This window comes from Phoca vitulina, unplaced genomic scaffold (assembly GCF_004348235.1).
Source record: "Phoca vitulina isolate PV1807 unplaced genomic scaffold, GSC_HSeal_1.0 scaffold4, whole genome shotgun sequence".
NCBI lineage: Eukaryota > Metazoa > Chordata > Mammalia > Carnivora > Phocidae > Phoca > Phoca vitulina.
The window spans coordinates 71,743,333-71,764,628 of NW_022589707.1; the positions used below are offsets into that span (position 1 = coordinate 71,743,333).

The 21,296-nt window shown below is 34.4% G+C and overlaps 1 protein-coding gene across 1 annotated transcript in view; it reads left to right on the top strand.

Annotated features, from left to right (window-relative positions):
• The window catches only part of SEMA3E (semaphorin 3E), a 247,167-nt gene that overhangs the window by 198,317 nt on the left and 27,554 nt on the right, over positions 1-21,296 (top strand). The window contains exons 6-13 of the mRNA XM_032402271.1: positions 6,105-6,224; positions 7,318-7,460; positions 8,630-8,744; positions 9,133-9,202; positions 12,106-12,250; positions 14,435-14,657; positions 17,156-17,247; positions 19,459-19,500. Of these exons, the coding sequence (XP_032258162.1) occupies positions 6,105-6,224; positions 7,318-7,460; positions 8,630-8,744; positions 9,133-9,202; positions 12,106-12,250; positions 14,435-14,657; positions 17,156-17,247; positions 19,459-19,500 (950 nt within the window). The remainder of the gene's footprint in view (positions 1-6,104; positions 6,225-7,317; positions 7,461-8,629; positions 8,745-9,132; positions 9,203-12,105; positions 12,251-14,434; positions 14,658-17,155; positions 17,248-19,458; positions 19,501-21,296) is intronic.

Consider the following 21,296-nt stretch of genomic DNA (forward strand, 5'->3'; position numbering starts at 1 on the left):
ATGAAGTGTGTTGCCTTATTTCTTGAATTCACCCCAATTGTACAGAAATTTAGACTTAAAGTCATTCCTTTGCCATGTTCCTGTCCCTAAAGAATGTCTATAATTTCTTATCCAACTCTCTTGCTCTCTCACATCTGGCAAAATGCCAATTATCCACATGCTTATTGTTGCTTCTGGCTATAACTACTAGTCTCTACGGGCCTCTTTGAATATTTTGCTTATCGATTCCTCAAAACAAACAAAAATTATAAGGCCAGGGGGCACCTGGGTGGCTCAGTTGGTTAAGCGACTGCCTTCGGCTCAGGTCATGATCCCGGAGTCCCGGGATTGAGTCCCACATCAGGCTCCTTGCTCGGCAGGGAGTCTGCTTCTCCCTCTGACCCTACCCCCTCTTGTGTTCTCTCTCTCACTCTCTCTCTTTCTCTCTCAAATAAATAAATAAAATCTTTAAAAAAAATTATAAGGTCAGAAGAAAAAAAAGTCCAAACAACTACTATATAACTAATATAAGGATATATTCTGCCTGGTTACTTCTTGCATCCTAATCAGAGTATGAATGTAAAGTGAGATGTGGATGTTGGAATATATGGACCACTCTTCTCCATCCTCATCCTCTTGCATGTATTTTGTTTCTATATGCAATGATGCCTGTTACAGTCATTCTACAAAATAATGCATCTGCTATTAGAATGATTTTCTAACAAAATTATACAGCTCAGTTATAAATTGAAGCAGTAAAATCAATCTTTAACCATGTGCTGTCCATGAGGCAAATATATTTCACATTATTTAGATGTGTAGACATTTACAACACAAATAGGAGAAATGCTTGAGTAAAACCTAAGAAGATAAAAAGCATGGAAAACTGTGAATTTTGTCTTACGAAACAATTAAAATCTGTATTTCCAATGTGGTGACTAAAAACTCAAATTGATTAGTAAGTATACACTCCATGAACAAAGCTGTTGATAAGTTTCATAAAACATGAAGGCAATGCAATATGTTTAACTGAAACTTCAGTTAGAGTTCTGTAAAAAAGGAATTATGTAGAAAACTATTGTAATGACGCATTTTAACGTAGAATTATTTACAGTGGATTTGTTTTTTTATATTGCCAAGAGTCAAATGATTCTTATTTTCTTTCATATAAGCAGTTTAGTGTAGACACAGTCTTTTGGGGCTGAAACTATTAGGGACAAATACTAGAAGAAAATAGAGTCCTTGTGTTCATGAATTAAAATTATTAAAAATGGGCTTTTTAAGGAACAAAAATTCAAGGAATTCTGTTCTTCATATAAATGCTTAATAGTTTGTTCTTTCTTTTAGTATTTTTTTCCTGAAGCATTTTTGAAAAATCAGAATCTTGTCCTGAGTTTTTATTGCATGTCATAGCTTTATTAACTTTAAGCACCTAAAAGAATTTTTAGATACATTCACGAATTAATTCATTGTGCTCTTCATGGATTCGACAAATGCTTATTGAGCGTTTTCTGTATTCCAGACACTGTGCAAGATATTGGGGAAAAGACAATATATAAGACACATCAAGAGGCCTACATGCTAGTGAGGCATAATGTCAAACATACAAGCAGTCGGTTAATATAGTAGGATGAGCAGTATGATAGAAATAGGCACGGGGGCTATGGTGGTACTAGGAATCACTACACTAACAAAAGTTTCTTCAAGGAAGGCTTCGTAGAGGAAGTGGACAATAGTCAGGTACATGGGAGGTGAAGCAGGAAAGGAGGTGCAGAATTTAGGCAGAATGTTTCCAGGCAGAACATAAAAGCTTGGCAGGCTCAAGAAATTACATGTAGGTCTCTGTGATTTTACAAGTAATGAAGACCGTGAGATACTGAATAGCAGATTTCAAGCTGGGGGCTTAGTATGACGGATTTCCAGTGCAGACCTCTTCCCACTGTTCTTGTGTCTGTACAGAGAGCCTCTGTTGAGCATGACAATAATAAGTTACATTCACCTGTCAAAACACCCTGCAGATGCTCTGTTTTTTTAATTATAACCACACTTGACCATCTAAAATTAACATAACATCAGGTACCATCAGAATTCAGTGGTATAACAAATGAAATGTAATATATGGCATAAGAATCAAGTTGGTTATTTATATTCAGAATATTGAAATAGATCAGATACCAGTTAAATCTATGGCTAAGCTAACACATTTATTAAATATCATGTCTTTATAGACATACAAAACTGAAAAATTGGATAGTTCTGTTCTTATCATTGAAACTTTAAAACATATTTTTTATTTATATGAAACCTTTTCTTTTTAACCCATGAAAATATGATTTATCCAGATTTTTTTGCACTTTGTAAAATACCAAGGTGTTGAATCAAAAATATACCCTAATTATATCAAATGGTTATAATTTTAAAGTATTCAGTTGAAATATCATACATACGTACTTTATGTATTTGCTATAAATAGTATCAATTATAATGATGCTGAATATGTTGGCTCAGTTAATTACTATTATGTAATATTTGTGCCTAAAGGCTTATTCTACTTTATGATTTTTCAAGTTTTTTTTCCTTAGGAAAATGTTTTACCAAGCATAACTATTATCTACTACTATGAATTTATTTTATTCTTTACACTGATAATAAGCAATGAAAGGAGAATCTTTCCCTTCTGAGGAAAATCTAACATTTCCAACAGAAACACATTTGGTTCAGTTTACACAGCATTGAGTTTTTAGCACCTGTCTGGTTTCTTTGAAGTTTAAGTCAAACAGTTCATATTGTGTTGTTCGAATTGTTCACAAACTATTTTCTTTTATCTGAATACAGAAAGGGAAATTGGGTAAAATTGGTAATATATCATCTTTTCCTTTGAGCAGATAACTTCTCTTGGATGTGTTATTATTCGGTATCAAAGGGCTGCCATCTAGTGTCTCCACAGGGTACTTGTTTGTTAAGTTTGTGAAATTGATTAAAACGAGAACTTTGATACAGTGTTTCAGATTGGGATAAGTGCAGTAAAATTGTTGTGAACTAATATGAAGATTATTTTCCCATAATAGTAATGTTTTCAAATATGGAAGTTCTAGAAATTTTTTAAGACATTAAGTCAAACCAAATATTAAAAACTTAAGAAATAGAAAACTGTCATGATTTTTAAGAAATCTATTTTTTTGTACCCATTTGTGCATTAAGCATTCGGCCAAGTCCATATTAGAAAAACAGAATAATTTTCCAAAGTGGCCTTTATATTTTATATGGGGAATATAATCAAGTTTAATAATTAACAACAAAAACATTTCAGAAAAATCCCCGCTCTGGTGGCTCAATAGTCAATGAACCCTTTTATGGGTCATCTCATTCTTTCATGCCATAAAGTTGATGTTCCCCAAGGCCTTTTTAATGAATTTAACATGAGTCTCTTTTATCCATGTACAACTAGTGCAGAATGCCTCCCACGAACGGTTCATATCCCTAACCACTGAATGCATTTTATCTCAAAATCGCCTTCTCCACATACAGATATAACTTTCTGAGGAATATAACATTAACTGACTTTGATATAAATTGTGTTGCTTTTTTTCCCTTCTGTTACCAAAGAACATGCTTAAATAAGAGTTCTGATATAAGTTTTCTCTCTCAAATTATATTTTAAGTCCAGAGGTAAAGCATCTTTTTTTATTTTCTGTTACTTTCCTTACCACATCTCTCACTTAGTGTACATTTGAGTTATGGGATGAACTCTACAAATATAGCTCTGTTTTTTTAACTTGTTATCTGGAAAATTTTCAAATCCAAAGAAAAATTGAAAGAGGAGTAAAATTTACACCTTTATACCATTTACCTGGATTCATCAATTGTTAATACTCTGCCATATTTACCCCTCTCTCTCCTGTTTCTCTTATATTAGATATATGTATAGTTTAAAAGCAAATTCCTTGGTGGGAAACCTAGATTTTATTTACCTATTTCCTGTATATATTTTTTAAGTATCCTTAGTGGATTTTGTGAACCAAAAAAGCTGTTTACATTTACTTGCTTTGTATAAATGAAAATTAGTTTATTATTATAACATTTTTAAAAGCTTGCTTTTCCTAAGCTTTTAAATTCAATTTATATCTCATTTTTCTATTCTTAAACCTGCTATAACAAAAGCAATTATCTTCACTTTTTAAAAAGTAAATCAGTTAACTCAAGTTGAAAATAAACTTCTTTATAAAGTGTCCTATTTACAGCACATTTGATTACTTTCTCAAATTTTAAGCCATACAAACATATTTAGTCTATTCAGGTTTTTTTTCAAAGTTTTAAAGACCTTAACTTAGAAAAAACCCTTTATAAATACTGAAATAATTTTAAAAATCTAATAAAATTTACAAATGTGAGGATCACCTGGGTGGCTCAGTCGGTTGAACATCTGACTCTTCATTTCGGCTCAGGTCATGATCTCAGGGTCATAGGATCAAGTCCTGCATGGGGCTCCGTGCTCAGCAGGGAGTCTGCTGGAGATTTTTCTCCCTCTCCCTCTGCCACCATCCTCCTCCCTGCTCTCTCTCTGTCTCTCTAAAATAAATAAATAAATAAATCACTAAAAAACTAAAATTTATAAACTTGAAATCAAGTTCTCCTAAATTCTGTTTATATACTCGGTCAAATTTTTAAACCTGTAACTTTAATAATTCTAATTCTAAAATTAATTATTCAGTTAAATGTACTAAATTAGAGATACAGTTAATTTGAATTCTCTTAAACTTTAAAGCACTTCAAATACCATTTGTACACATTCCATATTTAACAGAAAAACATTAATACATTGAGCTCAGTATAGTCATCAGCTCCATATTTTTAAACCTGACCAGAGTTATATGATATTCATTATGAGAATTTTACCACCCTAAATTGAGGGTGGTGCTTCTAGTGATCTGCTACTATCATTTGCTTCTTTTAGAGATTTTTGCCAGGGACAGGACACCGAAACTGCATATGCTTAGGACAATCCCTCTGGCCCCACTCATGGGCACACTGATTATCTTTTGTTGTCCCTTTGACAAAAGAGAAGTCCAAGTTCCTGTGCTTGAGAGGTGTTTGTCTTTCTGCAGTTCCCTTTACCTTTATTTTATTTTTCTATTTGTTATTTTTTTTTCCTCTTCTCATAAGCTATTTAATGTTTTTCTGGCTGTTTTCAAGGACACATTGTCATTTCTTGAAACCCTGCATACATTTGTAATTCCTTGATCTGATTTTAAGTCTGGGACCTCCACCGCATGTTATAACTGACTTCGTTCATTCTGTTAACTGATTGAATTATAAATTCTTTATATCATTCCCATCTATGCCACAAACTTACAAATTAAATGACAACTAATTGGATTATTTACAACATTGTCAGACTTTGTGGTTCCTGTACTAAAATCATGTTAATGGAAGCAATCTCTTGTTCCAAGAAGGATTTGAGTTAGCTGTCTTGCATATAATACCAATAATAATAATATAAAAATTAATAATAATACCCTGATGATATAAAGGTTAAAAGAAGTTTGGTAAAATAAAATGAACCAGATTACTTGTCAAATATTCATATAGGTCTGGGGCGCCTAGGTGGAGCAGTCAGGTAAGAGTCAGTCTCTTGATTTTAGATCAGGTCATGATCTTAGAGTCATTAGATCAAGCCCTTTGCGGGCTTTGCACTCAGCGCGGAGCCTGCTTGAGCTTCTTTCCCTCTGCCCCTCCCCTCCACTTGAGCACGTTCTCTCTCTCTTTCTCAAATAAATAAATACATCTTTAAAAAAATGTATCCATATAGATCTTAGTATATGCCAGCTATTGTTTGAAGTGTTTTACTCTTTACAGTACTTTTGAGTGCTATTCCTGTTTGGAAATGGGGAAACTGAGCCACAGAGAGGTTAAGCAACCAGCCCAAGTTCACACAGCTAGTAAGTGGCAGTCGATATTCCAACCCTAGCAATCTGACAGTACCATCCATGCTCTTACAATAGTATTCATTTCATGAGGTCATATACGCAGTAAACCTGGATATGTTTGATGTCATTGTGGCATATAGATTGTTGTCAGATCCAGAAACAAATACTGACTTCTTTTGAACTGATGTTTCCACGTAGGTAATGAATTGTTTGCTGGACTCTATAGTGATTACTGGGGCAGAGACGCTGCAATCTTCCGGAGCATGGGGCGACTGGCTCATATTCGCACCGAGCATGACGATGAGCGCCTATTGAAAGGTAGAATTCAAGAGAAAAGAGCATGTAAATCAGAACTGAAAACAAGTCTAGAACTCAGGGGAAATTTGCCATTTTGATAATAATAATACAAATGTCTTTTACAGTTTTTACAAATTTCAGAATTTTAGTAATATTCCTAAATTAAAATATTATCTGTAATATGCATATACCATTTTTGATCAAAATGGACTGGCTGTATTATAAAACCAAATTACCCACATAGCGATACTTAGAAATCAGGATTTAAATGAAGAAAACTAACCAAATATATGAAAAGCAAAAAAAAAAAAACTTTTATCCAATAAGTTGTTTTGTTTTCTCTTGTCAGTTGGTATATTTTGGATGAATTGATTGCTTTGCTTATTTTAATGAGATCACATTGTATTTAGAGACAAATAAAATTCTAGGAAAATCACTAGCCATTCATAGACAGAAATAATTTTTATGTTTTGGCACACTGGTCTATCCAGGGATTAAAATATCATTTAATAATGTTTTTTAATTATTTTTAGCCTTTTTATTAAGCTTTAGAGTACATAATCATTATTGGCAGCATGTTATCATTAAAATATTTGACGTAGTATATTAGTCAAGGGTTGTTCATGCCGGTCCCTAAGACTACGAACACAAAGACTTTAAAATAAATTTTCTACCTTAAAAATTGAAATGGTCTTCCATGAGCTGCACTGGTAGATAATCTATAAATTTAAAAAAAAGATAAACTTCTCTACTCAAATATTTTACATATATTTATGTTGACTTTTTATATATATGGGAGGAAATTAATGGAGATGATCACCATCGTGCCCCTAATCTGTTCTTTGAATGCATTTTAAGGTATGTTGTTTGAAATTGGTTTTTCCTTTCTTGACTCATATTTTCCAATTAAAATGTCCTCTCCTAGTTCTAAACAAAACTGTTGGTTTGCAAAGAGAATGGAGATCTCTACATGATTTCACTGTTTATACAAAATGTCAAGGAAAAGATTTTATTAAACCGAAGCATTCATGTGATAGGTAATTTATTGAATAACCTAGCATTTTGTTGTGATAACTATTTTACTTTTCTTCTACTTTTTTTTTTATATCTGTAGAACCAAAATTTGTAGGTTCGTACATGATTCCTGACAATGAAGACCGAGATGACAACAAAGTGTATTTCTTTTTTACCGAGAAGGCCCTAGAGGCCGAGAGCAGTGCGCAGGCCATTTACGCCCGAGTGGGGCGCCTCTGTGTGGTGAGGCCTTTCTCTCTTGTTCTGCGTGCTTACCTCACGATTTACCGTCTCACCTTGGTGATTGTATAGTAGGCTTTCTACTTTAAGATATTTTCTAGTTAAAAAAAAAAAAAAAAGATTTTCTAGGATACTATAGGCTGCCTAAAACCAGTATTCGCTATCTAATCTTTAGACTTCACATCTCCTGAAAGTTTTATCTTAAAAGAGCTGTGCCTTTTGTGTGATCATCCTCATTTTCAAAGCCACACTAAGGAGAGGGAGTCTGTAGGTAGGCTGTACTTCTTCCCACACAGACGTTTGAGCTCCCTTTTTAAAAATTTAATTTAACCAAAATCTTTCTAGTTTCTTTAGTCCACATTCTAAGTAATTTATATTATGTTTCAAAAATTCAGTTGGTTGATTCTGCAGAAAAAACATCTGTGGTTGGTTGGGTATTCAGATAGGCTGTTAGTGAATATTCAAAACCAACTGAAGTAGCGGGGCGCCTGGGTGGCTCAGTCGGTTAAGAGGCTGCCTTCGGCTCAGGTCATGATCCCAGGGTCCTGGGATGGAGCCCTGCATCGGGCTCCCTGCTCAGCAGGAAGCCTGCTTCTCCCTCTCCCACTCCCCCTGCTGTGTTCCCTCTCTCGCTGTGTCTCTCTCTGTCAAATAAATAAATAAAATCTTTAAAAAAAAAAATAAATTTAAGAGGAAATTTATATATACATATATATGTCCATGTATGTACATTTGTGTGTGTATATGTGTGCAAATATATATGTATGTGCTGTGTATGTGTATGTGTGTATTTCAAACTTTTTTTTCTTTTAGAAAAAAAAAAGTGGATGTTTTCTGTATTTCCAAGATAAGTAGATTATCATTAATACTAAGTTTATTGTATTATAAAAGCCACTGCTTTATATAGGATAGACCACTCTATTAACATTCTTTAATACCTGGAAAGTATATTTAATGGCCCAGAGTGAAAGTATACTAACAAGGCATACTGTGCAAACCTCAAAGAGTTTTTATGGGGAATTGCATCTTTGGTATTATTTGAGGATTAGGCTACATTTTCCAGATTAAATAAAAAGAATTACAACTGTTCTCATCTGCATGTTTAATAATACACAATTTGTTGTTGTTAGAAGCTCCTTAGGTACTCACTCGCCTGCTTTTGTTCATCACAGAATGATGTGGGAGGCCAGAGGATACTGGTGAATAAGTGGAGCACTTTCCTAAAAGCCAGACTGGTCTGCTCAGTACCAGGCATGAATGGAATTGACACCTATTTTGATGAATTAGGTAAATCTTCTTGAGAGAATTGAATTTTACTCTGTGATGTGTATTCCTCTCTCCACTCCTCACTCTCACTAGCACGTATGGAAACTTGCTTCCTGCAATGAGCAATTTTCTGGTCTTTTCATTGTGGCCAGGGGAGTTTCAGGAACAGGAGATCCCTGTCAATAGCTGATGGTCAGCACTTCGTTCCTTCCTTGAGGCCCAGCTCAGGGTCATCCTGAACAGCCAAGTGTTTCTCTCTGTTGTGATTTGGTCTTGGGCGTATGACTGTGTATGGAAAGAAATTGATGTCTTACATCTGTAATGGGTTCTAAGCTATTTTATGTCAGTATATTTTCTTTACATGCAAAGAGGACTAAAAATATTCACGTAATGGTCTTTAATTTTCCAGAGGATATTTTCTTGCTGCACACCAGAGATCATAAGAACCCAGTGATATTTGGACTCTTTAACACTACTAGGTGAGAAATTTACATGATCTATAAAAACAGGATGAAACAAAATATGCCTTACTCCTTCACTGTGTATGTAAGTTGGAAATACTGTTGACCCATTGTCCTTGTCTATTATTTTATGTCACCAATTTCTCTTTGTTCTCTTATGTTTGCAATTGTTCTTTTATTTTTAAAGCCATGATCTCAATTCAGATCTTTATTTGTTACTGTTTGAAGCGCCCCAGCATCCTTCTGTGCTCAGTATCCTAATCTCCTTCCTCTCTGACTTCCTTCCTCCTTCCTCTCTCAGAATGATTTTCTTCTCGTAGTTGATGATATTAGTTCCATGCTACAGAGGCAAGCATAATTCTTTTAATTGTCATATTAAATTGTCATATTATTTTCAAGGCTCTCTATCAACTCTTAGCCACTCAGCTTTGCAAGTTTTTCCTACAAGATTATACCTTGACAGAATCTGTGTCTTACTCATTAGGGTTCCATCACTATGATTTTATTTACCCACCTGTCTTGCTTCAAATGACTTTATCTTCCAACACTGACTTATATCAGTTCTCCGGTACTTGTCAGTTGCCATCTATAAGAAATATTCTCTGATAACTTAATCACAGAGCACTTTGCTCATTCCTTTATTCAGGTTGTCCTGCTCCCATGTAGATTCATAGCAAACATATATTTATGATTTGCCTTCCATGTTTTAAATTTAAATAACCTGTTCAAGTTTAGGGCATATAATCTATTTTTTCTCTTTAACGTGTTTGTATTTTGTCCATTGAAGAGTGTTAGAAAAATACGAAATGTTATTTCATGTGTGTCAATACATGAATGAAAAAATATCATTAGAATCAGTTTTGGTTGAAAGTTTACACATATAATTTCCTGAGTGTGTCTTTCCAAATAGGAGAGGGTAGAGGTGAGATGACTGGAATGAGAAATAAAGAATATACCTTGGGCTGCCTGGGTGGCTCAGTTGGTTAAGCATCTGACTCTTGATTTTGGCTCAGGTCATGATCTTACGGTCTTGTGATGGAGCCCCATGTTGGGCTCTGCTCTCAGCACGGAGTCTGCTTGAGATTCTCTCCCTCCCTCTCCCCTTCCCCTGCTCTCCCTTCTCTCTCTCTCTCAAATAAATAATTCTTAAAAAAAAAAAAAAAAAAGAATATACCTCAGTTCTTGTGACAGGAATAGAATGATTGAATTCCCTTCCTCTTTTGCATTGCACTGGCCTTAAACTGTGTTATAATCATGTTTACCTTGTTTGCTCAGGGTCTCTCCACAAAGCTTTCATTTGTTTTTTCAGCAGGTAATTTCATACACTCACTTTGAAAAAAATAATAAAGTTCTTCCGATAAATATTGTGCTATTGTAAGGAGACCTTTTCTTCAACAGAGAAACATGGAAACAATTTTGCTATCAGTTCTTCCTTGATGCAAAGTAAAGTAGTGCATGTAGATTTGTAGTTGTCACAGTCCTCGGAAAATCCCTAACTTTTTTTTTTAACTTCATCTTTATTCTTATGCCATTGCATTCTAATTCCATGGCTTTATATAATAAATAAAAGCTATGGGGTAACCAGAATAGGTTTTTTGTGGGTTCGTATGGTCAGTTTATGAGCTACTTTCCTAAGTGATAGCATAATGGATCTGTCTAGATTTCAAAGACAACACGTTATTTTCTTCCATTATTTCAGTTGTGACTGTTCACTTTATACATAAATCTGAGGAAAAGGCTTCCCAGCTGTTACCTGACGTAAAGGTTGGTATTTGTAGCATGGTGATCAAAGGTTTATTGCCACTTTAGTTGGGAGACTTTCTCTGGTTTTCTCACTATTGCAGGCATTTCCAATTGCTTCAAGGTGCGTTATAAAATGTGTGAATTGATGTCCTAAGACAGTAATATAACTGCTGTTCTACAGGTGTCTCCGAGTGTAGGAACTTCTACGTTTAGAAAGAACTGGGCATTGAGCAGAGCACTTCCCTAAACATTAATTATTTTGATTCTCACAGGAGGATGGGGACATGTTAGAATTCATTCAGAGCATGCCAAATTAAGGAAGACGGCCAGATTTTTATAACAAATCACTTAAAAATGTCCTTTTGCAGAATCTTAATTGCAAATGCCCCCGGTAAAACCTGCTATAGTTAGTCATCGGCTGTCTTTATCTTTCGCAAGTAGAACTTTTTATTAAAAAAAAAAATTATTTCAATTGCTGCTAGTTCTGGAGGTAAATAATCCGAGTTTTATATAATTTAAGTCATTTTCCCCCAAATTAATGTAGTTCAGTCCAGTCATCTTTCCAGTATGGTACTCCGTTTCAGTGGCCTGGAGGTCACTGGAAAAGGGGGTGTACAGCAAGTTTATTGATGCCTCTGTGACCCCAAGGTAAAGGATGGAACAAAGCCCCAACGTTTCGTAAGACTTTAACTTGTTATTTGATCATAGACACTGAGAAATCAAATAAAATTTGAACAGAATTAGCAATATTAACGGCACAGTGATTAGGCAAACACTGTCTACTCTGAATGTGAAACAACAGACGAGGAGATAAAGCTTAAAATGAATAATTCAACTTGGGAACGAATCTTTTTAAATATTCGGTCCATATTTTCCTTCACGAAAATATAAAAACACAATCTAAGATTTAGCAATAATAAAGTGAGGTGACACATGTCACTGTTTTTAGTCTAACAATGTCATTTTCAGTTTATTGTAATAAGAAGGTAAAGAAATGGTAAGTTTTAGAGTTCCAGTACTTGAAATATTACAGTAGTTAATATTTCTAGAATATCCTCTGTTTAAGAGATTGCAACTTTGTTATCCAAAAGACTTCATCCTTATCTCTATAGTCTGAAGGGTGTGACTAGCTGACTGCTAGTCAGTTCCAGAATAGTAATTATCTTTTTTTTTTCCAGTAATATATTTAGAGGGCATGCAATATGTGTCTATCATATGTCTAGCATCCGGGCAGCCTTTAATGGACCATATGCACATAAGGAAGGACCCGAATACCACTGGTCACTCTATGAAGGAAGAGTCCCTTATCCAAGGCCTGGTTCCGTAAGTTTGGGCATTTAACAAAGTATTCTTATTTTTTAAAGGCTGTCTTAGTAATATTTTGTTCAGTGTTTCAGATGCTTTACAAAACTTCCATTAAACAGTTAAGAAATTCTACACCCAAAAATGTGCTTGATTACTTGTACAGTAAAGAAATATCACTTCTTATATCTGGTTGTATGCTTTTTATTTAATGAGAAAATCTGTGATGGGTACATCTTAGCACCATTATAAAGTCTGTATTATCATTGATATTTTGGCTAAGAAGCCCCAACTGAAACTGTATTTTTAAGATACACCGGTGAACACAGAAACATCCACTAAAAAGAGCATCACATTCCTCCGTTTCTTCAGAAGAATTAAGGCCACGTGCAATTTCCAAGGGGAAGAAAGTTACCAAATAATTACATTGTAATATTTGAGTCGGCCTCTAAGTTCCCTAGGCCAAACTTTCTCCTTCCTTTTCACTTTAGCTTAACTGGGAGAAGCCTTTTCTCTTCCTCGCCACAATACTTAGCATCTCATTCAATATCCTTGCTGGCTCCTGGGAAGAGAAATGTCAATACAAAAGTGCAACTAGAGTTCCAGAAGTTTTGCTGCTGACCTCTGCCCTTGTGCTGCTGAGAGGGAGTCCTCGTGCTCCAACTCGCCATGCAAACTTCTGTGCTTTTACTTACACGTGTATCTAAAAACGATGGTGACTATGCCAATGATGATGATTTTGTATCGTGTTCTGTGCACAACTAGGTTGGCAAAGTGTAGGCTCATTGTAGGTGCTCATGGACCATGGAGAACTGACATTTAACTTGCCGTACAAGTCAAAGCCTACACTTTTTTGAGCAGCTGGTGAAAACCCATTACTGTGCTGATTCCCCAAGTACTTGCAAGTCAAGTAGAAACCATTTTTGCAGAGCCAAAATCCAAAGTGGAAACAAACCTTCCCTCCATTAATAAGTGTAAAGCTTTACCATTTCAATCATTCTCACTAGCTTAAAATTATTACTTCCAGTAAGACATAAAGTATACTTTATTTCACTCTATTGATTGAAATTACAATTTAAATGGAGAAAACCCACTCCTGTGGCTTTGCTGGAAATGCTTCTTGAAACCACATGGTATTAAAGGAGATTTGGAGGAAGTGACTGGTTACTGAACTGCTTCCAGGCTGGTCCAGAATGTTTCCAATTATGTATCATGTAAGTACACTCCAGTGAAAAATTCAGGCCAAATTAAGAAATATGACCTGAATTTTAAAACAAACCATTAAAAATGCCCTCTTTGCAGAATCTGATTACTACACTACTGTGTTTATACCTGAAAGTGGAAAATTCCTTATCAACATAATCATTGCAGTTGCTGCTGATTCTGGAGGGAAAAACACAAAATGAGGGAGTGCTTAATAACAAGCATGAATCAATGTAGTTAAAGGTATTCCAAAAAGTAACTGAGGTGCTGTTGAACATTTATTTTTTGAGTCAGTGATTTAAGAATTCAGGCATGTTATAGCAAGTATTTCTCGTTTTCTCAATTTATTGTGCTGAATCCAGACAGAAATAATATAAATTCATATAGATTACAGAACAGAGAGGGTTTTTTTTTCTTTAATTAACACTGACTGAATTTGCATAGGTTTCTTTGTTATAGCACTAAAATTCTATCGTCTGTGAGTCCATTGGAACCATCACATTATCTTAGTCTCAGTAATGGGAAAACTATTTTGTGCAGTTGTGATCCTTAATCCAGGGTGGGGGATTTAACACAACAAAGAAGCTTTTTGTTTTGCTATGAAAATACTTTGTTTACATTCTGAAGTTAATTTACAATGTGAAAAAATAAATATCAGAAAATGGGGAAATAATAATATTTATGATGATACACATTTTTACCATCTTCGAATTGTACCAGTATTATTTAGCACTTCATTTTTCCAAGATTTCACTACTTTCTGTGTTTTTCTAGAGCTGAATGTTTGGAATGATTCAGGCTTTCTCTGCAATCTTTAATGCAGATTTTATTTCTCTAATGATTTTATTTCTCTAATGAAGAATATGTAGTTGCTAAATATTTCTAATTGCAGTTGGTTAATTGAACACATTCAGTTTTCTGATTGTTTTTGTAATTGATTATAAACGTGCTCTTTAGGTTTAAGGCAAAAAAAAAAAAAAAATTTACCTATTTGTATTTCAGTGTGCCAGCAAAGTGAATGGTGGGAGATACGGAACCACCAAAGACTATCCTGATGATGCCATCCGATTTGCAAGAAGCCATCCACTTATGTACCAGCCCATAAAACCTGCCCATAAAAAACCAATCCTGGTAAAAACAGATGGAAGATATAACCTGAAACAAATAGCAGTGGATAGAGTGGAAGCTGAGGATGGCCAATACGATGTCTTGTTCATTGGGACAGGTAAAGAGATTAGAAAGTGCTGAGACATATATGTTGAATCTTAAAATCAGTAACATTATTAGTATTTTAAAAACCTATCCACAGATCTCCTATTACTCCATTAGCCCGTTTGCACACTGCTTATTCCCTGAAATGGAAGAGAGGATTTGGGGCAGTTACAACGCATAATTCCTGATACGCAGTCAGTACTTAGTATCTTTGAACAAGTGACTAAGTGAAGGATTGAGTAATTGATGTTAATAAACAACACTGGTTCCAAGCAGAACTTCTCATAGAAGAAGGAGGCCACCATAGCAAGACAGCCTATGTTGTCTGTCCCCAGGTCCATCGCCGCCTTTGGCTGTTCAGTAAGATCTCAAGGGTTCTTAAGCCACTTGGGACAGTAGCTTCACCTAAATCTGTAATCACAGCAAGGCTTATCAGGTCCCATCGGAACCAACCATTTGTACCAAACAGGCCAAGTGTTACCCATAATGGAGGTAAACTTTTAGAGCAAAGCTATAATATTCTGCATTAATGAAACAAAATAATAAGTATGCTAAATAGTGAAATTTTCAAATTACAACTTCAATTAAATCCATACATTAGATCTAGCTTGGGGAAGAGAACCTGGAATCTTTTAGCATCTGGGTAATATATGACAAATTCTGTCAAGTACTATAAAATTCTGTAGACACTTAAAAAGCCTTTTAAATGATCATTTCTTTCTTTTCTTCATATTCATGATAGTCATTGCTACAGCAGTTGCTATTTAGAAGAGTAATCGTCCTACATTCTACAGAGACATTGCATATACCCAGATCAGGAGCCAGGATATAATATTAATACTGGTGCTTGGGCTTCTCCATTCATACTTTTTGAAAAAGCAAAGATAGAAGTAAGGAAACATTCATCTGATTTGCAGAACTTGCTCTCTGGTGTAGGCAATATTTTACCCTTATTTTAGGAGGTTCATGTTAATAATATGCTTTGCACTGTGGTTTCAAGATTAACAAAGCATCACATTTCTTTAACAAACTTAAAATTACTTGGCCATGCATGAATTCACTCATAATGACATCTAGTAGAGTTTTTTTTTTTAAAGTTCCATAAGCAAGAATAATAATATTTGATAGAATTAAGCATGGGAAAAGGCATGTTATTTTTAAATGTCCTGGAAAGCGGCAGTCATATACAGTATATCAGTCCAAGACTGTTTTTGGAAATACTTTCTTGTTAGCTTGACCAAAGCTGTTTAAGAGAATTCCAGAAATATCAGATATATACTTATGCTATCATGTAAACAATGTTTAACTCAGAGATATCATCATACTGAGCCACAGCTTGACAGCACAAAAGAACATATTTGGTGAAAGTGTGATGAGTACAACATTGGAAAATCCCACAAATGATAGTTATTTTTCCACACGTGCCTTAATACTGTGTGTGTATAAAATACTGTATATAGGGAGAGAAAGTCCTTATTGCAAATCACTAGTTGCAAATTAATGATTTGAATTTCATCTTTGCTTTTTGCTTGATATAATAATAATTGAATGTTTATTATGTGTTCTCGGCTTAAAAATTATAGTCTGCATTCCTTTTCATGTACTATCCAGGTAATTGTTACTAGTTTTATTTTAAACAAATTTTATAAACCCAACCACAAAATTTGAGAATTTTTAAACAAATTACTTAAATACCATATAATTCTTAGGTCAGTACCTCCAAAGTGCTTATTTTTTCTGAGCTGTTTTTAGCACTACATCAAATTATTCTTACAGGCAAGTAAGTGTCTTATTAATTTTTTTTTTCTTATTAAATTTTTTATTGAAAAGACCAAGCTCAGAATATCAGGTATAATAAAAATTAGATAGAATTTTTAATTATGAATTTAAATTTATAAAATTATTGATAATTATGGGAGCTAAATGATTAATGCAAGAGTACTTATACTGTTCTCTCAATAGTATATACTTGAAACTTTTCTTATTAAAAGTGTGTATATATATATCATATCAAATATCATTGTATATATATTAACACATTTTGATTTCTCAATCTTTTTTTTTAAGATTTTGTTTATTTATTTGACAGAGACACAGCGAGAGAGGGAACACAAGCAGGGGGAGTGGGAGAGGGAGAAGCAGGGTTCCCGCCGAGCAGGGATCCTGATGCGGAGCTCAATCCCAGGACCCTGGGATCATGACCTGAGCCGAAGGCAGACGCTTAATGACTGAGCCACTCAGGCACCCCTGATTTCTCAATCTTTAATTGAATTTCTGAATCAAATTATTTGAAAAATAATTACATATTATTTGGTCTTATTTTTTAGCCAAGCATATAAAGTTATATGAATATATAAGTAGTCATATTGCTTCAGCTAGTAATGATTAAATGTTTGATGCATCTAAATCTCAAAGCATATTCAAATTCGTAGTCCCTGCATGGTTTTTAATTGTTTTGAAAACCAGATTGTGACAAGCTTCTGGTTTATCTCTTCTTTTCCCTTCTTACAGATAATGGAATTGTACTGAAAGTAATCACGATTTATAACCAAGAAACAGAATCAATGGAAGAAGTAATTCTAGAAGAACTTCAGATATTCAAGGTATTTTTATAAGAAAAAAACAATATAGCCAACATTTATATATTACAACTACAAATGAGTTGTAAATAGGAAAGATGTTAGATCAGTTTTTCTTCCAACAGGTATGTTGTGAATTCAGAGTGAATTTGAAGTGAGGAATGGTTTAAAATCTATGTGATTATTGCAGACTATTCAAATGAGAAGGCCAATATTTGCCCAGCTAGCATGAAAAGAAGTTCAGTATATGAACTGTGACTTAAAGAAGTACCACATACCACATATGAATTCCAGAATCATTATTGCAAAGTCTCATTTTACAAATGTACTACCAACATAGACAATTAAAACAAAGCAGTAGGTTTCATGTTGTGGACATTGTGATACTGCTTTTTATCATAACATATCAATTGCCACAAAGAATTTACCAAAAAAGAAAACTAAAAAATGATAACGCAAAGATTAGACATGAAATTGTATGTATGTATGTATACACATACACACATACGCACACAGACTCAAGTGTCAATATTTGTGGCAGGTGTGGTCTTTAAAATCACCGTGAACACCACATTAGTGAACACTGGCCAGTGCTCCTAGGAGACATACAGGGTTAGGTTCCTGTGAGTCTCTAGTCACAACATTTTTATCAACTGATCAATATATAACTTTGTTCTTTTTGTGTTTTTAATTGAAAGATGCCTTATTTAGTATATATTGTTGATTAACATGGAGCCCATGGGCCATGGCACTGTAACGCATGCATGAACTTAACATGAGCTTACTTAACACATGTATTTTCCCATAATACACATCACAGCCTTTTGAAGCTTTGAAACACTAGACAGCACTTTAGCGCTTTGCTTAGAGGCCATTTTAAACATCAGAATTGCCAATAAAAAGCACAAAAATGTGAAAAACATGGCATTAAATAGACCATGAAAAGGACACTTGTTTAGAATATGAGAGCTGAAACAGGAAGGCAGAGTGTCGCATTCATAGATCTCAGCTGGGGTTGTACTCATCGGGCAACCAAAATTTATTGCCTCTGTGTGCCTGCATGTGTCCACGAAGGACCACAGAACACTGTAAGTATTAATATTGGGAATACAAATAAATTTTAGCAAGTAAGCAAATGTGTGAAAAGTCTGCAAATTATGAAGATTGACTGTATATGTTTGTAATGGATACATATGAAAATATCTTTATTGATGAAAAACAGTTTGTTTCACCTTGGCTGTCCTGAAGATTAGATTCCCCGTAGCCACACCCAATGTTAAGCATGTTCCTACCTCAACCAGAGCAGCTATGTTTTGTTTATCTTGCATTACTGGATTTCTATGTCAGATTTCATTTCACATTAGGGACCATAGCACTTGCCACAGGGTTTTGTTCATGTCAACCCTAAGAAACATTGTCACCTGAATGAATAAATGAGGGCATGCATGCCTGCTTAAAGGGTTCTGTAGTTTAAAATATTGAAAAAAATATTGACACAGGGGATCAAATTTTCTCTTTAAAAAAATAATTCTTTGAAGGATAATCATCCACAGAGTGGATCCCACCTGCCTGATGCTTGTGTACTGGCAGAATCCATCTGAGTGTGTGGTACTCATTGGAGACACTTTAGTCTTAATCACCATCCTTAGAATAACACACAGGCTCTCAAAGCTATGTTATGGATCATCTTTCCTCTGTTGCAGTTCAAAGACAATGAAGTTATTCATCTTGCTCAGAGCATCCTGGGTTCATATTGATTGACCATGATAACACCAACAGAAAAAGTATTTTATTTAGTCTTGGATTTAAACAATTAAAGTCACATGGTTTGTTAACAATATCACCTATTCAGAGACATAACTGTTTCACTTCTAATGGTTCAAATACTTTATAAGAAAGAACACTGTGACTCTACTATTTATTTAAAGATACTTGAGTTTCCAAAGCTTGAGTAATATTCAAATGCAAATACAAAAATTACACTTCAGGAACAAATAATGAGCTATTTAGATTATCCACTACTTTTTTACCTTACATATCTGTCCTATTCCATTAAAAAGAGTTCTTAAAAGAAAGCTATATTTAATGTAATTATATGTTCCTATTGATTTGCTAAAATGGAAGCTATAGGCTAGCATAGAACTAGTCACATACCTAATATGAGTTCACATGATTTACAACTATATTAAAGTATGTTCCTGTATTTCTTAAAAACTTAAAAATTTTTTTTTTCAGAATCCAGTTCCTATTATTTCTATGGAGATTTCTTCAAAGAGAGTAAGTTTGTGTGTATGTGCATGTGTACATGTTTGTATCTGTGAGTCCAGGTCAAAGATAAAGAGCAGAAGTACTGGGCGCCTGGGTGGCTCAGTTGGTTAAGCGACTGCCTTCGGCTCAGGTCATGATCCTGGAGTCCTGGGATCGAGTCCCACATCGGGCTCCCCACTCAGCGGGGAGTCTGCTTCTCCCTCTGACCCTCCCCCATCTCATGCTCTCTCTGTGTCATTCTCTCTCTCTCAAATAAATTAAAAAAAAAAAAAAAGAGCAGAAGTACATGTGCTTATACATGAACAAGTTACAGTTTTATTCTGATGAAAATATATGTGATTTACATGTAATAGATTTATTTTTCTATTATTAGAGGAAGGTAGATAAGAGTAGATTTACTTCTAGTATCATGATAGGATGTAATTCTGTAATTTTTTTTGTTGAAGTTTTTGCAAAAACAACAGTAAATGATGGTAACACAAGAGTGTGCAGTGAAACACAAACCTCCTCTCCACTTTACTAGAACCAGTTTCTGGTGCAAATTTCTCCAGAAATATTTGTTGCATATATTATCTCAAATTTATTTATAAATAACCATTTATGTTTAGGCAAACAGGAACATGTAATGTTACTTGTTCTGCTACTTATTGTTTTTACTTTACAATGTATCTCACAGTTTATTCCCTCATTCTATGTATATATGTGTATCACTCTTTTAAATGGTATAGGTTAGTGTGCACTATTGTTGGGAATGTAAATTGGTACAGCCAATATGGAAAACGTTACATAATTTCCTCAATGTATTAAAGATAGAACATATGATTAAACAATTTCATTTCTGGGTATTTATCCAAAGGAAACAAAACACTAACTCTGAAAGAAATCTGTACCCACATTTATTGTGGCATTGTTTACAATGGCCAACACATGGAAACAACCTAAATGCCCATCAGTGGATGAATGGATAGAGAAAATGTGACCTATTTGTACAATGGAATATTATTCGGACACAAAAAAGAAGGAAATCCTTCCATTTGTGACAACATGGTGGACCTTGAGAGCATTACACTAAGTGAAATAAGAGAAGACAAATACCATATAAACTCACGGATACGTGAAATTGAAACAAACACAACAGAAAAAGGAGCTTGTTTTTTACAGAGAACAGTTTGGCAATTGCCAGAGGCAAGGGGTGGGAGGTGGGCAAAATGGGTGGACAGGATCAAAAGGTACAAACTTCCAGTTATAAAGGAAGACCTGGGAATGTAATTTATGGCATAGTGATTATAGTTAATGATACCCTAATGTATATTTGAAAGTTGCTAAGAAACCACAAAAAAAAAAACCAATTCTACCTATATGTGTTGAGGAATGTTAACTAGACTGTGGTGATCATTTCACAATACATACAAATATTGAATCTTTATATTATACACCTGAAACTGACATAGTGTTATTTATCAATTACATCGTAGTTTAAAAAATACAACAACAACAAAAGGCCATTTACTTATCCAGTATGTTATTGGACACCTCTAAAGGTCTTTTAAAAAGACCTACAGTATTAAATGATGAAAGAGGCTTTCTGTTTAAATAACAAAAGAACAGTCAACTTCTTGAGATTTTGTCAAGCTCACTTTAGCAATTTTGTTTACGGGCATCCAGGTCTATAAATATATTTCATATCTTAGAGGAATGAAAGTACCAGTGTTCCGTTACCCATCCCGAGTAACTGCAGTAATTTAAATGAATATTCACAGAAGGGATTGTGTATAAATGTGAAATTCAGTGAGCGTTCTGTCCCT